Source organism: Pelodiscus sinensis, chromosome 29 (assembly GCF_049634645.1).
Source record: "Pelodiscus sinensis isolate JC-2024 chromosome 29, ASM4963464v1, whole genome shotgun sequence".
In the NCBI taxonomy this organism is placed as follows: domain Eukaryota; kingdom Metazoa; phylum Chordata; order Testudines; family Trionychidae; genus Pelodiscus; species Pelodiscus sinensis.
In genome coordinates this window covers 7974287-7998762 of record NC_134739.1, presented here as the reverse complement: position 1 = coordinate 7998762, position 24476 = coordinate 7974287, and the positions used below count along the sequence as shown (strand labels likewise).

Genomic DNA, 24476 nt, shown 5'->3' with positions numbered 1-24476 from the left:
TCCCCTCTCTGACATAGGGGGTATCCCCTGACACAGGGGTATCCCCTCTCTGACATAGGGGGTATCCCCTCACACAGGGGGTATCCCCTCTCTGACACAGGGGGTATCCCCTCTCTGACATGGGAGGTATCCCCTGACACAGGGGTATCCCCTCTCTGACATAGGGGGTATCCCCTGACACAGGGGTATCCCCTCTCTGACATAGGGGGTATCCCCTGACACAGGGGGTATCCCCTCTCTGACACAGGGGGTATCCCCTCTCTGACACAGGGGGGATCCCCTGACACGGGGGTATCCCCCCAGCGCTCAGGGCGACCCTGTGTTCGAGGCTTTCAGGCCCCGCCCCCCGCCGGCCGGCCGGGCTCAGGAAAGAGCCGCCCCTGCACCATAGAGTGGGAGGCGCCGCCTCCCTGCCCGGCTCCAGTCTGAGCCGCTCTAGCCGGCGCCGCCGTCTCTCTGGCCAGCGCCCTGTGCGTGCCTCCCCCGTCGCGCGGCGTGACCCGGAAGTGGATCCGCTCCGGGGGCGCGAGGCCGGGGGCGCGACGATGGGGGAGCCGGCGGTGGCCGAGGAGCTCGCGAAGCTCGAGTACCTGTCGCTGGTGTCCAAGGTCTGCACCGAGCTGGACAATCACCTGGGCATCAACGACAAGGACCTGGGTGAGGAGCCGCGGGGGGGGCTCGGTCCAGAGCGGGGGGCGGGTCGCGGGGGGGCCGCCGGGGCTCGTGTTGGGGGGGGGTCTGGACGGGGTCTACAGGCGCCCCCGGAAGGGGCTGAGCCCCCCCCCGAGAGCAGCTTGATGGGGGGGTGCAGGAGCCAGGGGACCCCCCCGGCGGGGTCTGGACGGGGTCTACAGGCGCCCCCGGAAGGGGCTGAGCCCCCCCCCCGAGAGCAGCTTGATGGGGGGTGCAGGAACCAGGGGACACCCCCCCCCATTCGGGGCTGTACCCAGCTGTGTCTCAGCGGCAGAGTTGCAGTTTGAGCCAGCGCCTCCTGGTGCCAAGGGTGTCTGCGGTAAGAAAGTAAATGTGTAAACATTAGGGATGTTAACAAACAATAAAACACGTTAACCATGTAACTCAGTTTCTCTCAAACGGTGGGTCCTGACCCCCCGCGGGGTCGCGAGCAACTTGAGAGGGTGGTTGCAGCAATGGAAAGAGGGGTCGTGAGCAACTGAGAGGGGGGTCGCGGTATCACAAGTTTGAGAACCCCTGGTGTAACTGATCAAAATTCTGTCCGTTATCTGGTTAAACTCTGCATGGGCTGCAGGCCCCACGGTTAACCGCTAACGGTAACCGAGAAGCATCAGCTTATCAGTTAACGAGTTAAACTCTTGCATCCCTAGTAAATATGTATTAATTAAACAAGGAATTGGCCTGGTGGTATTTTTGAGCTAGGGTGGTTGTGCTGAGTGTTGAACAAATGTAGTTAAAAAGACAGCTCTGGCCCCCAAAGAGTTGAGGGTCTGGAGTGAGCATATGAGCTCTCTTCTCAGCCAGAGCCATTTGCAATCCCTCCAACCCTGGTTTTGAGCAGGTGGACCTGAGACAGTGTAGAAAGAAAAACTGGCACTGCTGCAGCCCGTGCATTACTCCAGGTTCTGTGACTGGATGAGGGACTTCAGGTTCAAAGGTTGCCATGCCAGCCCCTTTCATTAGAGTGAAATGCATGTGGCCTGACTTCCAGTTTTTATTTATTTCACTCTCATCACTTTGTTTGCAGCTGAATTTGTGATAAATCTCGCCGAGAAGAACACCACATTTGACATATTCAAGGCTGCCCTTACAAAGAATGGCGCCGAGTTCACAGTAAGTGAGATGCAAACACAAAAATTGTTTATTTAAAAGAGAGTTGCAAGGATTAAGTGTGTGTGTGTTGTTGTGCAGTTATTTTCACTTAATTCATGTATGCTGGCTTCCAAACACTTTTGTATAATTAAGAATGATACAATTTTGAAGACTCATTTGGGCTATTTATGTCTTATTACTGCGCATGTGAAGTGCAAGAAAAATAGCTTGTCGTGAAAACAAACTTTTTATGGTGCTCATACACCAAGCTAATAAGTACCTTACAAACAGATCAGAGTGATTGTCATGGTTAGAAACAATGAGTAGTTCTATGGCACCTTAGAGCAGGGCTGCTCAATACGCGGCCCGTGGCCTGTTTGTTTGCGTACTGCAACGTGGTTTGGGTCTACATGGGACTCAACATGTGGCCTGTGAGTAGGATCCTTTGAATATGGGCTCCACTGGGAACACGCTCCACAACAGCGAGGTGTCTCCCAGGCGGGGTGAGCATTGAAAGACACAAGTGGACGGGGTGGCTTGAACAGACGGGTACAGGGTATTGGCATTTCTAGACCCCAGGGAGGAGGTGCTGGGAGTGCCAGGGCATTGTGGGAAGTGCTTTGTATTCATGCTCGACCGTGTGAAAGAAGCTATTTGCATATATATTTGCATGTTTATGCAAACACACTTATGTTGTGGCCCTTGGTATGTGTTGTCAGTATCATTGTGGCCCCTGGGGCTTCTAAAATTGAGTAGTCCTGCCTTAGAGACTTAACAAAATATATATATATACACACACACACACACACACGTGTATATATATGTATATATGTATAAAATATAGTATCATGACCTTTCGTGGGCAAAACATGTTTCTTCAGATGAGCTTGAATGGAGCTCAGCTCATCTGAAGAAGTGTGTTTTGCCCACAAAAGCTCATGATACTATATATATTTGTTAGTCTTTCAGGTGCCACAGGACTACTCATTGTTTTTAAAGTTACAGACTAACATGGCTACTCCTCAGACTTTTAAACATGTCATGGCTAGAATTAGTGACTAGTGTGGAGAGTCACTTACATGCAATTTTCATAACGCTGTAGAGTCTGCACCAAGCAGCTGAACTTTTATGGTATACATGTAAATTCTTGTGACTGCAGCTCTATGCTTCTAGATGCTTTTAGAAGTTGGAATTGAGCTTTTTGTTCCCTGCTAACAAACCCTACCTTGTACTAATGTGCAAAAGTATTGCAATCACTTAAAAATATCTTCTGTGCTTTATTGAATTTTTCAGGACTCCCTCATTAGTAATTTGTTACGTCTCATACAGACTATGCGGCCTCCAGGAAAGCCATCTACAGGCAAAGGTAAGTAAATACTCACTGCTCCAACAGCTCAACAGAAAGCCGTCCCAATCCTTTCAGCAACTGTTGAATATTATGTGTGACAGAGAAATAGCTATTCTTATATGCTGTTATTCCAGTGGAGTTCCCTGTATTGCAGGAATCACTGTGGCAAAGGTTTTGGGCTGCTCAAGGAAAGAGCTTTACTCGGTGCAGAATTTAGAGTATTTTATATTTCACTATCTTACTTAACCAGCATTTTTTTGGTGAAGGGAAATGTTATTCTTAAGAAGGTAAGAACTGTCATACTGGGTCAGACCAAAGGCCCATCTAGCCCAGTGTCCTGTCTCCCAACAGTGTTCAATCCCAGGTGGCCCAGAGGGAATGAACAGAACAGGTAATCATCAAGTGAGCAGAACCTAGGGATGTCATTCCTTCCCATCCTGCCTAATAGCCGTTGATGGACATACCTTATATGAACTTACCTAGTTCTTTTTTGAACCCTGTTATTATCTTGACCTTCACAACATCATCTGACGAGGAGTTCCACGGGTTGACTGTGCATTGTATGAAAAAAATACTTCCTTTGTTTGTTTAAACCGGCTGTATATTAATTTAATTTGGTGACCCCTGCTCTTGTGTTATGAAAAAGAGTAAGTAACACTTCCTTATTTACTTTCTCCACCCCAGTCATCATTTTATAGACCTGTATCATATCCCCCCTTAGTCAACTTTTACAAGCTGAAAAGTCCCAGCTTTTTAATTTTTAAAAGCTACCGTAAAATTTACATTCAGAGCTTAAATGACTACAGTATTCGGTTTAAGAAATGACAGTGACAAATTATTGTAGCCATGTGATAAAGGTGCATTTCTAATGTGGTTTTTTTTTTTTAAACGCTTTTTTGTTCTAAAAGCAGAGGCAGTTGTCAAACCCAAAACAGAAAAGGAAAAGCTGAAGGACCTGTTCCCAGCCCTTTGCAGACCAGACAATCCCACTATCAGGGTAAGGATGACGTTTCACACGTTAAAAATCAGTGCATGGAAGTATCATGCTTGCTCTCTATTTTTTCACTCTTGGTTTGCAGTTGCTACATTAACATGATCATCTGCAGGGCTCGCCAGGCGGCGGCGAGTCCCGCTTGCCAGCCGCGCAATTCGGCACGCTGAGCAGCTGTGCCGGCTGTAATCTACTCAGTAGATTACACTAATTGTTGAGCCCTGATCATCTGTATTGTGCTTCTAATGCACAAAATGTGATGGGGCCTGAGAAATGAAAATGCAGAATGTCATGGGAGGTCAGTAGTTAGCTGAAGATTGCTGGAGGTTAGTTGCAGGGGATTATTGTTAATATAGCTCTCTCAGAGCCAACACTGCTTTGTGGAACCTCCATCCTACCCTGACAAATTTACATTCTAACGCAGACAATATAATAAGTGGGATAATGGTTCAGGTGCAAAACTGCCTGGCATCACTGAGACCATGGAAGGTGACTTTGGTTAAGGAGTGGTTTTGAAGGAGCATGTTTGACACCTAGGCTTGAAAGGGATTGCATGGCGGAAGGTACAAAGAGCAAGAAAATGAGGATGATAGAAAGGAGGATTCAGAAAAGTGCAGAAAGTAAGAGGCATAGAAGAGGCAAAAGGAAAAGGTAGAATTGTGCAGAGGCTTGAAGGTGAGGTTGAAAAAATTATTAGCATACTAGGCTACCCAAGTTGCCTACGGGTCACATGCATATGAAGATTTTAGTAACAATTTAAAAAAGTCTCCAAAGTCTTACATAGAGGCAGAACTGTTAGAGCCATGTGCCTTTAAGTTTCATGGTGTAATCATCCCCATATTTTAGCTTCTTTACAGTATATTTCTCTGTGATCTTTTCTCCTCCTTTCCAGAAATAGATGTGAGGTTGGTAGGTTTTTAATCAGTTTGCTTACAGAGATATTCTCTGTGTCTACAGACTATGCTGGATGAAGATGATGTGAAAGTAGCTGCTGATGCTCTTAAAGAACTTGAAGCTTTAATGCCTACTGCCGGTGGGAAGGCAAAACAAAGGAATACTGATCACCGGTAAGTTTCCAGTGCATCTCTGGGCCATGACTAGCTAGGAAGTATAGTGTCTGTGTGACCTGCTCTTGCATGAAAATTTAATGCAGATTGTTGATGTTTGTCAGGACAAAAAAAAAGAGGAGGAGCCGCAGTCGCAGTAGAGACAGAGACAGGAAACGGAGGCACCGATCCCGTTCCAGGTCCCGTTCTAGGACTCGGGATAAGAACAAGGGGAAATCCAGATACCGCTCAAGGAGCAGGAGTCCGAGTCCCAGCAGGGACCGTAAGGATCGAGAGAAATACACAGAGAAGAGCAATGATAGATGGAGGGACAAGCATGTGGATCGGCCTCCACCTGAAGAGCCTTCAATTGGAGAAATTTACAATGGCAAAGTCACTAGTATAATGCAGTTTGGGTGCTTTGTGCAGCTGGAAGGACTAAGGTACTCATCTGACCGTCACAAGAAGTCATTACCACTTTTTGGTACCATCACCCTGCCTTTGAGTATTATAAATATTGTCATCAATTTCTGTCATTAGTGTGACTTAAGAAAAAAAGTATGATGCCTTATTAGGCTCAGCCACGTATGCCAGTGGTACACACTGAATTTCACAACCGTGGTGAATTTTCTGTTTCAAAAAAGTAAAGTGGTCAGTAAAGAACGTTTCTCTTTCCAGTAGGGATGTAAAGTACCATTTTAAAAAATTAACTGGTTGAACGTTCAGTTTAATAGGTTAACTGGGATCCTGCGGTGAGCCCGGCTGGGCTGGAGTGGCCCCACCTGCACCTGCATCGGTGGGGGAAGGGGAACTGCTCCAGCCTGTCTGGGCCACCGGTTAACCTCTTACATGCCGCATCTCAGTTTATAATTTCCAGGGACAGTTTATAATCATGCAAGAACCTCTCAGCGTTAAAACATTTTAAGACCTGTAAGTGTTGAAATGATATGTGACGAGCTGTCTCCCACCGTATTGTACAGCATCTCATGCCCTTCTGTCCATGTGTGACCCACAGGAAACGCTGGGAAGGCTTGGTTCATATTTCTGAACTTCGCAGAGAGGGACGTGTTGCTAATGTTGCTGATGTTGTGAGCAAAGGACAAAGAGTAAAGGTCAAAGTGCTGTCATTCACTGGGTCCAAAACCAGCCTGAGCATGAAGGTATGGAAGAATGTGATGGATGTTGAATACAGATCAAATGATGATGGGGGACAGAGTGTTTAAGCGTTAGTTTATAGCACCAACTTGAATCCCTTGAAAATACCGTATTATAATACTCAAAATTGGCAAGTTATAGTTCTGTATTTATTCCACTCATTGGTTTCTACTCCATTTTCTCCACGTGTTCTTTTCAAATGTCTTGTGTATAAAGACTTCAACTTCCTGAAGGAGGGTTCCAAAGAGGATTGAGTGAGGCTGTTCTCAGTGGTGACGGATGGCAGAAAAAGGAGCAGTGGTCTCAAGTTACAGTGAGGGAGGTCTAGGTTGGATATGAGGAAAAACTATTTCCCTGGGAGAGTGGGGAAGTACTGGGATGGGTTCCCTAGGGAGGGGGTGGACTCTCCATCCCTAGAGGTTTTTAAGTCTGTTTGACAAAGCTCTGGCTGGGATGATTGAGTTGGGGTTGGTCCTGCTTTGGGCAGGGGGCAGGACTCGGTGACTCCTGAGGTCTCTTCCAGCCCTGGGATTCTATGATTCTAAACATTCAACAGTGTTTGTATCACTTACTGAACTACACCAGCTGATCATTTTGAAGTCTTGAGTTGGTCGCCTGGCCAGACCTCAGGTTGTCACTTATGCCCATGCTCCGTTCGCTGCATGAGAGAGGAGCATTTTATTTTAAATTATGGGCCACAAAAATGTGCTCCCGATCACAGGCTGCTTAATGAAGAGCCAGTTGTCTTTTAACTAATGTGATAGAGGCTTATGGCTTTAACCCATAATGCCCCAGGTTCAGTCCCTACTTCCGATGGACCGAGTCTGGCATTACATAAGGAAAAGGTGATGAATCAATCTGTCAATCAGTGATTAATAAATCTATCAATCATATTTTATGTAGGACGTTGATCAAGACACTGGGGAAGATTTAAACCCAAACCGACGCAGAAACATCGTTGGAGAGACCAATGAGGAGACCTCGATGAGGAATCCAGACAGACCCAGTCACCTCTCCCTAGTGAATGCCCCTGAAGTGGAGGATGATAGCCTTGAACGGAAGCGTCTCACCCGGATTTCAGACCCAGAGAAATGGGAAATCAAACAGGTGTAAAGCATTGTCATCTCATACCGGGGTGTCTGGGGGCAGCATCATTGTATGGTCGTAAGAGAGCTTCAGAGACTACCCTCCTGCTTTCCATGGGTCTTAGTAAATCTTTCTGAAATCCGGGTTTCCCAGACTGACCTCATAAGGCTTTGAGCAGTCTTTGGCTAATAGTATGATCTAATTAACTAAACATTGTATCTCTGTCAATATTCAAAACAATCGCAGGATCCATCTTTGTTAGAAGTGTCACTTGTCATTTCAGCATCTTTCACAAGTGCTAAAACCCAGAAAGGGCAAAGTGTTACAGCTTAAAAAGCCCTTTTCGGCATACTAATCCATCTCTGTTGCTGTGGGGTTGTTTGCTGCATCTACTAGTGTATGCAGCAAAGTTTTAAAGTCATAATTGAATTCTTTTGGGAGAAGCCAAGTCCTTCTCTCTGTTGGGCTGTATTAACCGACTTTCATTGTAAATATCCCTTTCTTAATTTCTCCTATTTATACTCCATTGTACCTCACTGATAGACACTAATCCCTTCAGACTATCCCAGTGACAGTGTCCTAGGGGACCTTATATTTCCCATCTCTCTGCAAAGTAGACCCTCCTTGCATCCCAGAGAGTGCTAGAATCTTAAATGGACCAAGCTACACTTGAATGAATTCACATGTGGGAACTAATCCTCCTTTCTCCCATCCCATGCTAGATGATTGCTGCTAACGTGCTCTCCAAAGAAGAGTTCCCTGACTTTGACGAGGAGACTGGCATCCTCCCCAAAGTTGATGACGAGGAAGGTAAGATTGTCTGGCTGTTTCGCTGGGCATAAGGAGTGTCATAGTTAGCAATAGCCTGGAGCCGGTAGGTGTGCTGGTTCCCCTTGGGTTATGGTGGCTTTTGACTGAGAGTGCTCTCTTTGCCTATGACAGTTCTACCTTTGAAGGACATGTAATTATACACTAAACGGGATGCACAGAAAACAATCCACGTAGCTTCCTTTCTCTGCTGGGGATGTGTGAGTGGAAGAAAAGTGCATGTGTCTCTTTGTTCACCCCGAATTGTTTGTGGGTTTTAGATGAGGACCTTGAGATTGAGCTGGTTGAAGAAGAGCCGCCGTTCCTGCGAGGGCATACAAAACAAAGCATGGATATGAGTCCCATTAAAATAGTGAAGGTGAGAGAGTTCAGACCAGTGACTGAAAACATGTGCGCCGATTTTAGGTAACTGTGCTGGAATTAGCAATAATAAGTGGAACCGTGAATCCCTAGGCCAGAAAATCAGGCATGCTGGGTTGGAGATCTTTTTTTTATAGGACACTAGAGAATTTACAGCATGTTGCTCAGTTCCTTGTGAGGGCTTAGGGCAGGGTATGATAGGTGGAAGAGTCAGGGCAGCGTAGGGGAGGGAGCAAAAGTCGGGGCGGGGGAGACAGGGTTGTGCTGGCTCCCAGGTGGAGACGGACGGGGGCGCCAGGGCTGTGTTGCCTAGCCCTGGCCGTCAGCTCCTCCTGTGGGGGGGGGGGAACGCATGGGGTTGCACTTCCCCTGTGGGGCTGCTGGCTGGTGGGGCTTCCCTCCCCCTCACTGTCTGGCGCTGGGGCCAATGTCTGGGGGTAGGGGTTTGGACCAGGGAGGCCACTTACCTGTGGCCCATGGCAGGTAATATGGAGAGCCCTGGCCCCAGCTGGTCACTCTCTTCCTGGTGCGACTGCCCCCTGTGGTCATTCTGCAGTATAGCTATCCCCAGTGGTCATTACAACAGACAATTGTCCCTGTTCTCAGCCCCCTCCCTTTGGCTGTGTCTACACTGGCCGCCTATTACGGAATAGGCATGCAAATGTAGAACTTTGGAAGAGGCAAATGCGCGGGGGATTTAAATATCCCCCGCGGCATTTGCGTTTTCATGGCCGCCGCTTTTTTCCAGCTTGGAGGTAAGCCGGAGAAAAGCATCCAGACTGGCGCGATCCTCCGGAATAAAGCCCTTTTCCGGAGGATCTCTTATTCCTACTTGTAAGTAGGAATAAGAGATCCTCCGGCATAGGGTTTATTCCAGAGGATCGCACCAGTCTGGACGCTTTTCTCCAGCTTATCTCCGAGCCGGAAAAAAGCGGCGGCCATGAAAATGCAAATGTCGCGGGGGATATTTAAATCCCCCGCGCATTTGCCTCTTCCAAAGTTCTACATTTGCATGCCTATTCCGTAAAAGGGGCCAATGTAGACGTAGCCTTTCTGTGTGTTGGAAAATAATTGGATTCCAGGCACATCCCATTGTCCTAGCACAACGAAACCCTGACCTTGCTTTAAGTTAGGATAAGAGGAAGCTGCATACTGAAGATTGTGGTCCTAACTCTGACCATTTAGGGGTCTTGAACCAAAAGACTCACAGATGGATGGACGGACTCACAGACGCACAAACTCTCTAAAATAGAGAGTTGGGTTTTCATTCCATTGGTAAGAGTGAGATGAGGTCATGCAGTAGAAATGCCGGTTAACACACAGCCAGCATCTCATAGCAAGAGAGTTAACCAAGTGGCATTCTTCTCTCTCTCATCCTCTTGTTTTTGATGAGGTGGGGGATAGTCAGGAAACGATCCTTCCCACCTCATGCCTGTCATCTCACCCTGGATGGGGTTGTGAAGGGAGTCTCCCACAGTCTCCGCCATTGCATCTTGGAAATCTACCATCAAAATCTTTCAGCACTTGCGAAATAATAAAGTTTTCGAACTGTTATAAGTAGCCGTGGGAAAGAGATTGCCTTCAGGCTCGCGGGCAGATGAGCTGGGCTGTATTAAAGGTGCACAGAGTGGTAGCGAAGGCTCCGGGACTGGACAATGCTTGTAACGGAATATTGCTTTTGTTCTTCAGAATCCTGATGGCTCCTTGTCCCAGGCGGCCATGATGCAAAGCGCGTTAGCCAAAGAAAGGCGAGAACTCAAACAAGCTCAGAGGGAAGCCGAGATGGATTCTATTCCTATGGGACTTAATACACATTGGGTGGATCCTCTACCTGACGGTGCGTTTTGATTTGTCTCTGTTTAAGTATCTATTGGGCCATTCAGTGATCCTGGAAAGTTGAATGTGTGGGTGGCCATCTAGGAGAGATTCAGGTGCCACCCAGCTGATTATCAGAACGTCCACAGCCAGTAGTGTGTGTTTCTCTTGGTGGTGCACATCTGCACTTGTGTTGGTGCGCACAACAACATTTATTCCTCACATGAATGTAAAAAAATTAGAGGGAACACTGGTGCCATTCTTTGTTGGAACTGAACTATTCCAGGGCTGCGTCTAGACTGGCAAGTTTTTCTGCAAAAGCAACGTACCAGCTGTCTACACTGGCCGCTTGAATTTGCGCAAGAACACTAACGATCTAATGTAAGATTGTCAGTGTTCTTGTGCAAATACTATGCTGCTCCCTCTCAGGAAAAAGCCCTCTTGCACAAATGCTTTTGTGCAAGAGGGCCAGTGTAGACAGCTAAAAACTGTTTTGCGCAAAAAAGCCCCGATGGTGAAAATGGCGATCGGGGCTTTCTTGCGCAAAACCGCGTCTAGATTGGCACGGATGCTTTTCCACAAAAAGTGCTTTTGCGGAAAAGCGTCCATGCCAATCTAGACGCTCTTTTCCGCAAATGCTTTTAACGGAAAAACTTTTCCGTTAAAAGCATTTGTGGAAAATCATGCCAGTCTAGACGCAGCCCAGGAGTATATCTTGATGTCTATGTATGTAGCCCCTTCACTTAACTTTGTTTTCATCTTGAGCATGGCTTGCATGTTTAGTCTTCTAGTCAAAGCGTAACGGAGGAGTGGACATGTATGACCAAGTGCTGCACAGATAGAACTGAGGCAAAAGTCGTAGTAGACCAAAATCACACTCGATATGCCAGAACAGTTCCCTCGAGCTCGCTCCAGGCAGATTGCAGTGTTAACTGTGAAATGCCTTTTTACTGTCTCTCGTTCACTACTGGATTTGTGCTGTCACCTGCAGTGTGATAAGTAAATTCTCATTCTCTGTTCCCAGTGGACGGGAGACAAATAGCTGCCAACATGCGGGGTATTGGGATGATGCCCAATGATATCCCGGAGTGGAAGAAACATGCGTTCGGTGGCAACAAAGCCTCCTATGGTAAAAAAACCCAACTTTCCATCATTGAGCAAAGGGAGAGCCTCCCAATCTTCAGACTAAAGGAGCAGCTGATTCAGGTAAGACCCATGCAGGAGTCACCCTAGAGAGAGAGAGAAGGGTTAATAGGGATTTTACTGGCTCTGTTTATTGACAAATTAGTAGCCACCTGAGCGTTTTAAGAATGAAATTTTGTTTTTTTAAAATGATATTTTTTCTCTCTGAATCTTTATAAAACTGTAGTACTTCTTAACGAAGTAGGTGGGGCTGCCCTTGCGGGAGTGTGGGGCCTCCCCACTCCAGTGCCCCAGGTGTGGGGCCCAGGGCCCATTGCCCGAAACCCCCTCTCTTGAGAGATGTGACCTGGGGGATTCGTGGGAAGCCGGACTCAAGGCAGCAGAAGGGGTTGGCCCCTCTTCAGCACTCACCAGGGTGGCAGAAGCCAGAGCAGGCTGCTGGGTTGATCTGACTCTTCCCACCACGGTGAGTGCAGGAGAGGTGAGCCGACTTCTGCTGCCATCCTGCGCCAGGTCCCCAGGTAATCCCCCAGGCCAATCTGGGTCTCGTCCTAGGACGGTTGAGGCAGCTGCCATGGGGCCCCCCCAAAGCACAGGGCCTGGGCAGCTGCCCTGGCCCATCCTATGGACAGGACAGCTCTGGCAGTGGGGCCAGAATTGGAGCTAAGATCCCACATGAGCCAAGTCTTTGTGACAGGGTGAGTCATTTGACTGGCTAAAGATACCGGCCTGCTGATTAGTAAATCCAAGGCTAGAACATTTCATCTGAGCCAGCAGGAGTGAGGGCACTCGGGGGCTACGCTTAGTCTTAGATTAACGGTATTTAAAACCCCCCTTGGAAATGCTTTCTACCGTGTCCTCTTTCAGGCAGTCCATGACAATCAGATCCTGATCGTTATCGGCGAGACGGGCTCCGGGAAAACGACACAGATCACCCAGTACCTGGCTGAAGCAGGCTACACCACGAGGGGCAAGATTGGCTGCACCCAGCCTCGCCGAGTGGCTGCAATGTCCGTTGCCAAGAGAGTGTCCGAGGAGTTTGGCTGCTGTTTGGGACAGGAGGTAAAGTTCCGTGCGGGAGGAGGCAGCTGCATAAACACGATTCAAAGTGGGGAAAAATCAGCAGTGGGATAGCGAGCCTGAGCTCTGTGGCAAGTTGGGGGCTGGTGGAATAACTCAACCCGGCGTTATCATTGTTGCCAACTGCTGGATCAATTGAGTTAGTTCGGTGTAAGGGAAGGAGACTCCATTGCTCATTCAAACCCACTGGTCTGCTTCCATCTCTCGTTTGGTAGGTTGGCTACACCATTCGGTTTGAAGACTGCACCAGCCCCGAGACAGTCATCAAGTACATGACGGATGGTATGTTACTGCGGGAATGCCTGATTGACCCGGACCTGACCCAGTACGCCATCATCATGCTGGACGAGGCCCATGAGAGGACCATTCACACCGACGTGCTCTTTGGGCTTCTGAAAAAGGTGATGTTGTGTTTGGCCCAGGGCTGCCCGCTGGTTATATCAGGAGGGAACCTGGGAGGAAGGGCGATGTGTCTTCCTCTTAAGACCCTCATGTCTCAAACTGGTTGTGAGAACTTTACTATCACGAGAGTCGCTCACATGATCTTGGCCCGGACTGTAAATTAAATGGAGTTTTGGCAACAGACGCAGCACATTCATTCAGAACATTTCTGGAGGTGAACAAGCAGCTTTCTCAGAATAAGGAAGTAGTCTCACTTAACCCAGTCTGCCTCTCTCAAAAGGTTTCTGGGACAAAAGTTCCCTTAACTAGGAAACATGGCCTGAGCTTTATGGCATGAGATTCTTGGCTTTTGCCTCTGAGATGGACTGCGTGCCCTCCTTTGCATTTATATTATTCTGTGAATCTGCCATAGCCCCTGAAAAGTCTGTAGCCTCTTATTACGTGGAATAACCTAACTGATTGAAGGAGCTTTATTGCCCTTGTCATTATTAACATGGCTTGGGAACTTTCTCTCCTTCTGCAGACAGTGCAGAAACGTCCGGATATGAAGCTGATCGTAACTTCGGCGACATTGGATGCTGTGAAATTCTCCCAGTATTTCTATGAAGCCCCAATCTTCACGATTCCTGGCAGAACATACCCTGTGGAAATTCTGTACACAAAAGAACCAGAGACTGATTATCTGGATGCCAGTCTGATCACAGTGATGCAGATCCATTTGACGGAGCCACCGGGTAAGCGCGATTAAAATTTCGGGGTGTCAGGGACCCCCTGTGTCCTGGGATCATGTGGCTTTACAAGGAGCACATCTGAATGGGCGATCTTTTTGCGTGGAAGGGAAGAGGGAAGCCAAGGGATTGATGAGGAGGAGTTGTGTAGAGCAGGATTAATTCTGAGGACGCATTCCCTTTTCTAGGTGACATCCTGGTGTTTCTGACGGGTCAGGAGGAGATCGACACAGCTTGTGAGATCCTCTATGAGAGAATGAAATCGCTAGGACCTGATGTGCCCGAGTTAATTATCCTCCCGGTATATTCTGCTTTACCTAGTGAGATGCAGACCAGGATCTTTGACCCCGCCCCGCCTGGCAGCAGGAAGGTAATCCCAGGCAAAGGCCGACTTCCCACTCTACTGAAAGGTTTGATAGCTGGGATTTGTTACATAGTTCATTCCATTCAGAGTCTTATGCGCTCTGACGTTGGGAGGGTAGTAATTGTGGACTGTGCTCTGTAGATTTGAAGCAGCGGTTCTTCTGTGGCTTAACTCTCAAAACTTTTCTTGTCCAATTCTCCATTCATTTTGTGGCTTTTAAGTATTCTTCTGTTTCAGTGCAGCAGAAAGATTCTCTATATGCTGCCTTTTAAGGTCCTTGTTGTCCTCTGTGCAGCTTTTGCGTTTCGGCAGGGTCAGTACAGAAGCAATTCTCAGAGGAAGGCAGTTGTTCTCTTGAAGCATATTCTGCAGTGGTTTCGTGTCTCATAAGGGCTGTGTGGCAGAGTCAGGCAAAAAAACCCAACTTTTTCTGGATTATGTAAAATTAAGAACATAAGAACGGCCATACTGGGTCAGACCAAAGGTCCATCTAGCCCAGTATCCTGTCTGCCAACAGTGCCCAATAATAGATGCCCCAGAGGGAGGGAAACACAACAGGTAATCATCCCCTGATCCCTCTCCTGTCATCTATCTGCAGACAAACAGAGGCTGGGGACACCATTCCTACCCATCCTGGCTAATAGCTATTCTTTGATCACCTATTGCTAACGTTTTCCTTTTCTTATCAATATGTTCCACTGTGTTGTCACATGGTGCCCTCAAGCTTAAAACCGACTGCAAGTATTTAAAATCTGGCCATTTTTGTGGGTGGAGGGAAAAATCTGTCCACACGGTGGCAGGAGAATACTAAGTTTAAATCATAGCAGTTGTCTGCTCCAGTCTGATTATACCAAACAGAATGCCTTGTGTAAACCGCGCTGCACGAGGTTAGCTGAGTTCTGTTTCCGGCGGGCTGCCAAGCAGAGATAGCATCTGAATCCGACTGACTCTTGTTTACAGGTTGTCATTGCTACCAACATCGCGGAGACCTCCCTGACGATTGACGGAATCTATTATGTGGTGGATCCTGGGTTTGTGAAGCAGAAAGTTTATAACTCCAAGACTGGAATTGATCAGCTGGTGGTTACGCCCATTTCCCAGGTACAACATTGGATTATGTATCAATGGTCAATCTGTGGCTTACAGGAAATTTTACGGAAACAAGGTGGGGAAATAAACACCACTTTCCCTCACACGATGCCTGACGGCATCCTCGGACTATCCCTTGGTGTCATATCCCTCTCTGCGTTGTGTTGGGAGTCCTTGTAATAACACAGACATAACTTCCAGCAACTAACCCTTCAGTCCTCCCTGAGTTGTCATCCTGCAAAGTGCTTACCCGCTTCTGCCACTGAGATGTGGTGTTCCCTCTGAAATCCTACAGGCGCAGGCAAAACAGCGAGCTGGAAGAGCTGGGAGAACAGGCCCGGGGAAGTGCTACAGACTCTACACGGAACGTGCTTACCGAGATGAAATGCTAACCACCAATGTGCCTGAAATCCAGAGAACAAACTTGGCCAGCACAGTGCTCTCCCTCAAGGTAGGACTCAGCAGATCCCTGTTATGCTGAAATACAGGCCAGTGTGATTGGAATTTCTGCTCTTTGCATGCAAAGGGCTAGGAAGGGACACTGTACCATTGGCTGAGCTACAGCTCGCTCTCCTGTTCTTTCTCCCAGGGGACTGTAACTTTGAGCTTTACAGGTGTCAGTAACACAAGAGCTATTCTGTGTACAGCCTGAAAGCTGCAGTTCATTTGAAGCTCTAGAAATGCAGAACCCCAGGAGTGTTGGTGCCAGACCTTTCCATGCCGGCTACCAACAAACAAACCCCCTTTATAAAACATGCATGTTTCCCAGGCCATAGCCTCTGGCTTCTCTTCCCGGGGTATCCCCCAAATACATATATTCCCAGGTACTCGGGGGAGCCATAGAAGTTTGTACCTTCTGAGAGCTGCAATCCCTCAAGTAACTGTCCAAGATGTGAGTCACAGATGTGAGAGGTGGCACGGAACTGTTAGATCACTACGGGTTTTGGGACCCGTACTGTTCAATATCTTCATCAATGATGTAGATATTGGGATCGAGAGAACGCTTATTAAGTTTGCAGATGATACCAAACTGGGTGGGGTTGCAACTTCTTTGGAGGATAGGGACATAATTCAAAATGACCTTAGCAAGTTAGAGAAATGGTCAGAGGTAAACAGGATGAGGTTTAATAAAGAGAAATGCAAAGTGCTCCACTTAGGAAGGAACAATCAGTTCCATACATACAAGATGGGAAGCGACTGTCTAGGAAGGAGCATGGCGGAAAGGGATCTAGGGGTCATAGTGGACCACAAGTTGAATATGAGTCAACAGTGTGATGCTGTTGCAAAAAAAGCAAATATGATTCTAGGTTGTATCAACAGGTGTGTTGTAAGCAAAACTCGTGAAGTCATTCTGCCGCTCTACTCTGCACTAGTTAGGCCTCAGCTGGAGTACTGTGTCCAGTTCTGGGCGCCACATTTCAAGAAAGATGTGGAGAAATTGGAAAGGGTACAGAGAAGAGCGACAAGAATGATTAAAGGTTTAGAGAACATGACCTATGAAGCCAGGCTTCATGAACTGGGCTTGTTTAGTTTGGAAAAAAGAAGATTAAGGGGGGACATGATAGCGGTTTTCAAATATCTAAGAGGGTGTCACAAGGAGGAAGGAGAAAATTTGTTCCTCTTGGTTTCTGAGGACAGGACAAGGAGTAATGGGCTTAAAGTGCAGCAGGGGAGGTTTAGATTGGACATTAGGAAAAAATTCCTAACTGTCAGGGTGGTCAAATATTGGAATAAATTGCCAAGGGAGGTGGTAGAATCTCCCTCTCTGGAGATATTTAAGAACAGGTTTGATAGACATCTGTCAGGGATGGTGTAGACGGAGCTTGGTCCTGCCTTGAGGGCGGGGGGCTGGACTCGATGACCTCTTGAGGTCCCTTCCAGTCCTATTATTCTATGATTCTATGATTCCTGTTTCTTTCCTGCAGTCTCTGACCCTGAGAATTTCTCTCTGTTTCAGGCGATGGGGATTAACGACTTGCTCTCTTTTGATTTTATGGATGCTCCCCCGATGGAAACACTCATCACCGCCATGGAACAGCTCTACACCTTGGGAGCCCTAGACGACGAGGGGCTGCTCACTCGACTCGGGCGCCGAGTAGGTGAAATCTGCTGTGTGCTCAGGCTGGCCTGGCTCTCGCCGGCCCTGTCGCTGCTTCTCCCTGTGCTCTTGTGTGGTATTAGTTGTCCCATGGCCGCGCTCCCCCAGTAGCAGTCGGCCTTTGCAGACAAGGGGTAGTTAATAACTGCTCTCCGGGGGGGCAGTGTTGTTTTCTCTGATCCGCGAGCTCCATTTTACAAGTGTCTCAATCTCTATAAGCCTTGGGCTACTCTGATCACATAGACGACGAAGATCATGCGCTCTGTGCCAAGGAAAGGCCCCCTGCAAATGGAGCGCCATGCTGTGGAAACGCTGCCTGTCTTCTCTCCAAATATCCTTAGTTTTCTCCTCTCGGGAAGGCCGGCTAGCGCGCCGCTGACACGAGATGTCATTGTGCTTTATTCCTGCAGATGGCAGAGTTCCCCTTGGAGCCCATGTTATGCAAGATGTTGATCATGTCGGTGCACTTGGGATGCAGTGAGGAAATGTTAACCATCGTCTCCATGCTGTCCGTACAGAACGTGTTCTACAGACCAAAGGTGAGGCATTCAGGCCTGTGTGCTGTAGTGCCCAGGCCTGGTTGCATGGTAGCAAGGCGGGGTCTCGGTTGGTTTATTGAATGCATCCGGTGTAATGGTATGTGCATACTCCCCCCGACAAAACCATAATTAACGGTTCGTTGAATCCCATACTGCATCGCTCATTCCCCTCTTTGCCACATGCCCCTGAGCTGTCCCTGTTTGCCCCGGGGGAAGTGAAAGTTGCTCGTTTCTTCTCGTCCCAACAGCCAATCAAACGCAACATTATAATCAGCCACTTCCTGCTTTGAATTCAGAACCGTTCTTGGAGGGTGGTTGGAGGGACCCCGTTCCTCACCCAGAGAACCAGAAGTTACATGTTCTAAGCCCCTCCTTCGCTGACCGTCTTCCTGCACCTCTAGGCTGCAGGCTGTGGCAGTGACATGGCTGCTCCATGTCAGACTCCTTTTGGAATCTGTCACTTCTTCGTTATTAAGTCCTGTTGGTGTGTAGCCCAAGGACTGACTGATATCACAAGGCTCCATCCGTGGAATTGAGAAACATGGACCTCTCTGTAGAGTCTGAGCTACTGCTCAGGCATCGTCTATTATTTAGGCCCGGTCTACACTGAAAAATTATATCAGCATAGCTGTGTTAGTTAAGAGTGTGTTAACCCCCTCCCACCCAACAACAAAGTTATGCCAACAAAACCTCCAGTGAAGACACAGCTGTGTCCTCAGAGAGTGCTTTTGTCAATGGAGTACGTGTCATTCAGAGAGGGTCTTCCAGAAAACCTTCGGATTGTGTAAGCAGCTGTGGCAGCCTGTCTGTCCCATGGTCTCCGTGGTGTAGACATCCGTTCAGTCGTTGAAGTTCAGATTTCAGAGCAACACTCTTGACTAGTTCTGAGCGCACAACCCAGTGCAGCCTACAGCGGAAGTGAGCCATGGGTCCCGTAGCATCATTTCAATAATGTGGAGGAGTGGGGAGGATGAGAATGTCTCAGGAAAAATACAGTGTTGCTGCTTCTCTGTCCCTCTCCTCTTATGAGAGAGGAGAAGAGGCATCTGTGTTTTCACATAGGAGCTGTGCTAGTCCTTTACAAGTTCAACATTTTGTGCCCTGCTGGCATCACCTTAATCCAAGGGTTCCAGGTCAGCCCTGGTGTAGGCAAGGGAACTCCCACTGTGCTGGCAGGGTTCTGTATTTAATCCTGTACAAAAAAGCTGAGATCCTGTGTGTGCATCTTTGCCTTGCACGGGTTCAACATGGGGCTGTTCATTTTGGTAGCACACAAGAATATGCAGCATGGGGGTCTATAGAAGAATCGCTGCCCTGTTGCCAGGGGCACGTGATACTGCAGGAGTGGCCAATCCATTCTGGGCAAAGAGCCGAGATAGCGGTGGATCCAGCATGAAAAGCCAGAGCAAAATTTTCGGCGGGGGAGGGGGGAGAAAGGACTGCCCCTTTAAAAGGAGCCCCCGGTGACGTTCGGTTGAGCAAAAAAAAAAAAAAAAAAGAAAGCTCTGCCCCTTTAAGAAACCGCAGTTAAATGCTTTTTGGCCACAGCAGGCTCCTGCCGCCTACTGCCATCTTTATTTCTGCAGCTTTCATGGCCACGCTGGATGACTCCCCTGCCCAGGTCAGCACAGGGAGCCGAGAGGAGGGGGCTGTTTTTGAGGGCACGTGGGCGGCTTTCAAGCCACGGGGGGGGGGGGGGCTTCGCAAGATGCACCCAGGGGAGGGAGGGAAGAGCCACACGTGGCTTGCGAGCCTCGGGTTGGCCACCTCTGTGATACTGCCTCTCGAACACATGTGATAGAACGTGTTTTGTGTGTTAGGATAAACAAGCACTTGCTGACCAGAAGAAAGCCAAGTTCCACCAGACAGAAGGGGACCACCTCACCCTGCTGGCTGTCTACAATTCGTGGAAGAATAATAAGTTCTCCAATCCCTGGTGCTATGAGAATTTTATCCAGGCCCGGTCCTTGCGCAGGGCACAGGACATCCGTAAACAAATGCTGGGCATTATGGACAGGTGAGCAAATCCAGCGAGGGCAGGAACCCGTTCTGCTGGTTTTTAGCATTCTCGTCCTTTTGCAGCGACTGGTGGGCGCTTGCTGTTTGTGTGCCAGGGTGTCTGTGCTTTGCACGTCAAACATGGGAGCCCTCTATATCCTTTCTTTACTCCGTTCTGGCAGACACAAGCTTGATGTGGTGTCATGCGGGAAGGCCACGGTGCGAGTCCAGAAGGCCATTTGCAGCGGTTTCTTCCGAAATGCAGCAAAGAAGGACCCCCAGGAAGGCTACCGGACACTCATTGACCAGCAAGTAGTCTATATTCACCCATCCAGTGCCCTTTTCAACAGGCAACCAGAATGGTAGGAGCACAGGGACTCTTAATTCTACGTTTAATTCTCTATCCTACAGTGGGAAAGTCCTTGGCATGGGCTATCCATAAAATACAGACCAAAAATCTGTGCCCTCCGATACTTCAAGACAAGAAGCAACGGGCTTAAATTGCAGCAAGGGAGGTTTAGGAAAAACCTGGGTCGGAGGGGCCATTGACCCACAGAAAAATCAGTCGGGGGGGGCCACACAAAGTGAGAAGCGGGGGAAAGAGGGGGAAAACCTCACTGACGCGACCCCCGACTGAGAATGAGACACACCGTTTCCCTCCCATCTCAGAGCCAAGTGGGGCCCAGTGTAATAGATTTTGCGTGCTCTTGCCCTATGGTGGGATGGGAGCGGGGAGGGCTGGAGTGCCAGTGTGAGCTCCCCAATGCTGGGGGTGGCCCTGAGCCTCAGGGACTGGATCCAGGCAAGCCGGGGGCCGCATCTGGCTTCCGGGGCTGAAGTTCCCCACCCCTGGTCTAGATGGTGTTTGGTCCTGCCGTGAGGGCAGGGGACTGGACTTGATGACCGCTCAAGGTTCCTTCCGGTTCTAGTGTTCTGTGATTCAGTGTGGGCATGGAATGGGAATAGAGAGCAAAGAGACAAACTGATCTGTTCTCGGCTCTCGCGCAGGTGTGTATCAGACATGCAAGGTGCTACCACTACCGTAAAACGAGGCTGTGTCCGGCGTCTTGCCTCCAGCCGTCCTGTTGTGCCTCTTCTCCATGTATGGAGTTCGCACAAGTTAGGGAGATGGGGATTCTGAAGTGACACAAAGCAGCTCCATGCAGCAGAATGCAGATGCTTTTTTACAGGAGAGAGCTCCTTTGGGGTCTCGTGTCCCTGGGGGTGATGTTGAAGGGGGGGAGGGAGAGTTAGAGAACTAGACCAAGGAGGACAGGTCTCAAGAAACCCACACATGAGATGAGGTCTTCAGCCCCAGGGACCTGATCTTTAAGAACCTTCTGCAAACAACCTTTCCCCTTCTGCAAACATTACTATTTCTGCTTGTTTTTCTCCACAGGGTGGTCTATCATGAGCTAGTGCTGACCACCAAGGAGTACATGCGCGAAGTGACCACCATTGACCCGCGCTGGCTGGTGGAATTTGCACCAGCCTTCTTCAAAGTCTCTGATCCAACCAAACTGAGCAAACAGAAGAAGCAGCAGCGGCTGGAGCCCCTGTACAATCGCTATGAGGAGCCCAACGCTTGGAGGATCTCTCGTGCCTTCAGGAGACGCTGAGCCGGGCCCTGACATCGGCTCCTGTGGGCGAAGTGTTCCTGCCAGCTGAGATTCTGCCCTGTTGTAAAAATCCCCTTCTCTGGACACGCGCGGTTGAACCTCAATCCAGTGGCAGCTGAAATCCAGATTAATGCCGGGTTTAGTTTCTTTCCTATTCGCTTTGTAAATATCTTCATTAGGGGCCCATGGATCTGGACAGTCTCATGTCCTCTGCCCTGCCATGGCTACAATTAGCAGGTCCCTGTTCTGTTGTCCTGGCTCACTCAGGTCTGTTGTCACCACCTCCCACTTCAGCCATTTGAAAGTCTGGAAGCTTCGAAATCTGGGCACCAAGCAGCAAAGCCCCCAAAAAATGACGCAATGATTTAAAAACTGATTGTTCGTCAACTCGATGGTCTCCTCCCTGACTGTATAGTCAGATGCTAGAATTTCTGAGTTTCTAGCCACTGTTAAGAGGGATCGATTTCAGCTGACACTTGGACAAAGACCAAGCTTTCTTTGGCAGGTTTCACTGCTTGTGCTCAAGCTCCTTTAACTCCTGCATTTTCTTACTTGCTTTAACTCTCTCTTATTTGAAATCAAAACCTCCTGCAGCCAGCTGTGGAGAGAGATTTAGTATCTGTGGCTTTGGAATAAGGCGGAAGAGATCCCCTGAAACCCAACCCAAGTGTCTGTTATACTTGGACAATGGCACGGGTCAGGCTGGTGGTCTTATCTTTCATCAGCATCTCCTGTGCACTGAAAACGAGAATATCGCATGTTAATTAACCACATCCACTCGGCAGCGCAGCTCCGTCTGAGACCCTAAATAGTTACAGATGTTCCAGAGAGAGATTTTCTTCACAATGCGTCATGTGTTTTGTTTCCTCTGACAACACCGCTGACATCACAACGGCTCTTTCTTGTACGCTGTTCTCTTAGGGCTAGACGTGGATTTCAGCAAAGACCTGCTAGAACTGTTGTTATGAAACTGGAATTCCAGCATGGCCTGCCGGTGTGTGCACTGTCATGTGGGAACTGTACATAAACTTAACCTTATTTTCTTTCGGTTGTGGTAATGCCTGTGCTTTTCAGAGCTGGAGAAATAGCTACCTGGCTCCAGGGCCAGAGAGACCCAAACTTAGTGCATTTTCTCATTCTGGGGGGTACGGAACCATTGAAAAGCAAGCAGAGGAGCTGACTGGTTTAATGTACACCTGATCTATGAGAGCTACAAGACAGCACAGCGCCTGCTGTGAAAATTGGCTACATCTGATATCTGCATCCCTTTGTAAAGAGGGCAGGGAGCGGGAGGGCATATATGCTGTTTTTAATATAATGTACAAATACCATACACTCCCCAGAAACATGGGGCCTTCCCAGAGAAAAGGATTACTAAAAAGAACTGAAATGAGATGGGTAAAGCGTCTTTGCGCTGCTGTAACGGTTACCCTGATTGCAGTGAAACGTTGCGCTTAACCGAATTGTTTAAAAGCTGGGGGCGGGGAGGCTCCAAGAGCTCAGGTCTGACACCCACGGGGTTCAGGTGGGGTTCTGAGGCAAGGTCTCTTCATGCCACATTTCTTTTATGGCTCTCCTGTTTTAGAAGAGCATTTTCTATTTCCTTGGCTGGCTTGGCCCTTCTGGGGTAGAGAAACCCAATCGAAGGGCGGGATTTTGTGTTCTCGTTTGGAAGTCAGCAGTTGTCTTTACTGTGAATGGCTCTGCTCTCTCTGAAATTTGTGACTAATACGCTCCTCACTTGCAGTATTTTCCATTGGAACCTTTGGGCTCCAACACAGTGATCATGTGCCTTCCGGAACTCAACTATGAAGCAGGCACGTTGGCTTACACACAACCCTTTGCAATAGGCTTTAGAGAGCTCTCTGGCTTGGAACAATTCAGCATCAAGTTCTCGGATGTATCCACTTGGCAGATACTAGAAAGTGGTTACCTCAGCCCCGGTACTCATGGAATGGGAACCAGAAGGAAGCACCGGCCCTGTAAAGATTTCTAGGCTAACACTAAACAACTGTTCATTGATATTTGTAGTATTTTAGGTCAACCTCAGGTATAAAATGCTAGAATTTCATACAGTGATTCCTTGAGGAAGCCCGTCTATGGTTAGTCCAAAGGATATTTCAGGGGTGTGCATATAACTGAACTCTGGGGGAAATGAAGGGGATAGAGGATCTAAAGACTTGGTTCTGATGGAAGATTACACCAGTCAAAGGTAAAATGTGAATTTGAACCAATAGTTATATAAGCCTCAGTCTCTAGGCACTTGGATTCTGCTATCAAAGTTGTGTTAGCTTATATCCAGTTGGGAAGGTGTTGAAGCTAAACTAAAAAAGTCGCTTTTCTACCAGCATAAGAGTCAAATGCAGGGGTTCGACCGGTGTGATGGGTAAAACATTTCCCTGTAGACAAGCCTGCAAGAGCTGTGGATGTAAAGCAGTGTATGCACAGCCCTACGCACGGCCTTCCTCAGCCGCCCCCTCTGCCATAGGGGATCAGTCTTAGAAATGAACTCCTTCCTTACGCTTCGGCAGGCCTTGTTATGGGCTGGGTGTGAGCGCGCAGCTCTTTCCATAAACATGATGCATGCTGGCGTAGTGCCTGTTCTCATGGCTGCTGGGGGGAGGGGAAGCAGGAACAAAATGCCTTCAGGCCCAGGTGACTCTGTTTCCTGTTGCATTTGGATGAAGTGCTTGCACTGAGCCATAAGCTGTAATGAGGCAGGGAAATTTGGCTGCTAAACTATCTGTTAACTTTGTAGCTGCTGGCGGAAGGCTGCTTACAGTTCAGCACAGGGAGAACCAGGGGTGCAGATCTAGGACCCTGGCGATTTAAAATGTACAGCCAGCGCTGCTACAGGCGGGGGTGGGAAGGCTGCCGTCAGTGCACAGGGTCTGGCTAGGCAAACGGTTGTCCTGCGCTCTGGCCGGCTGGATGTAGCAGTGTGTGTCCTGATAGCGGCTGCTATCAAAAGACCTCTCTGGTGCAAGGCGTTGGAAGCTGAA

The 24476-nt window shown here is 48.4% G+C and overlaps 1 protein-coding gene across 2 annotated transcripts; it reads left to right on the top strand.

Moving 5' to 3' along the window:
- Positions 1-484: 484 nt before the first annotated feature.
- DHX8 (DEAH-box helicase 8) lies at positions 485-23550 on the top strand. Of its 2 annotated transcripts, none has more exons than XM_075911170.1 (23): positions 485-657; positions 1721-1806; positions 3079-3151; positions 4045-4130; positions 5082-5191; positions 5296-5613; positions 6186-6330; positions 7229-7432; positions 8134-8221; positions 8500-8597; positions 10289-10436; positions 11439-11620; positions 12425-12619; positions 12853-13038; positions 13563-13773; positions 13956-14137; positions 15092-15232; positions 15516-15671; positions 17178-17315; positions 17729-17857; positions 19678-19874; positions 20038-20217; positions 21255-23550. In XM_075911170.1, exons 1-23 carry the CDS (start codon positions 546-548, stop codon positions 21472-21474), a joined length of 3585 nt encoding a protein of 1194 aa, XP_075767285.1. In that variant the 5' UTR covers positions 485-545; the 3' UTR covers positions 21475-23550. The 2 variants fall into 2 exon arrangements, with proteins under 2 accessions (XP_075767285.1, XP_075767283.1); XM_075911168.1 differs by having other exon boundaries at positions 4042-4130.
- The last annotated feature ends 926 nt before the right edge of the window (positions 23551-24476 follow it).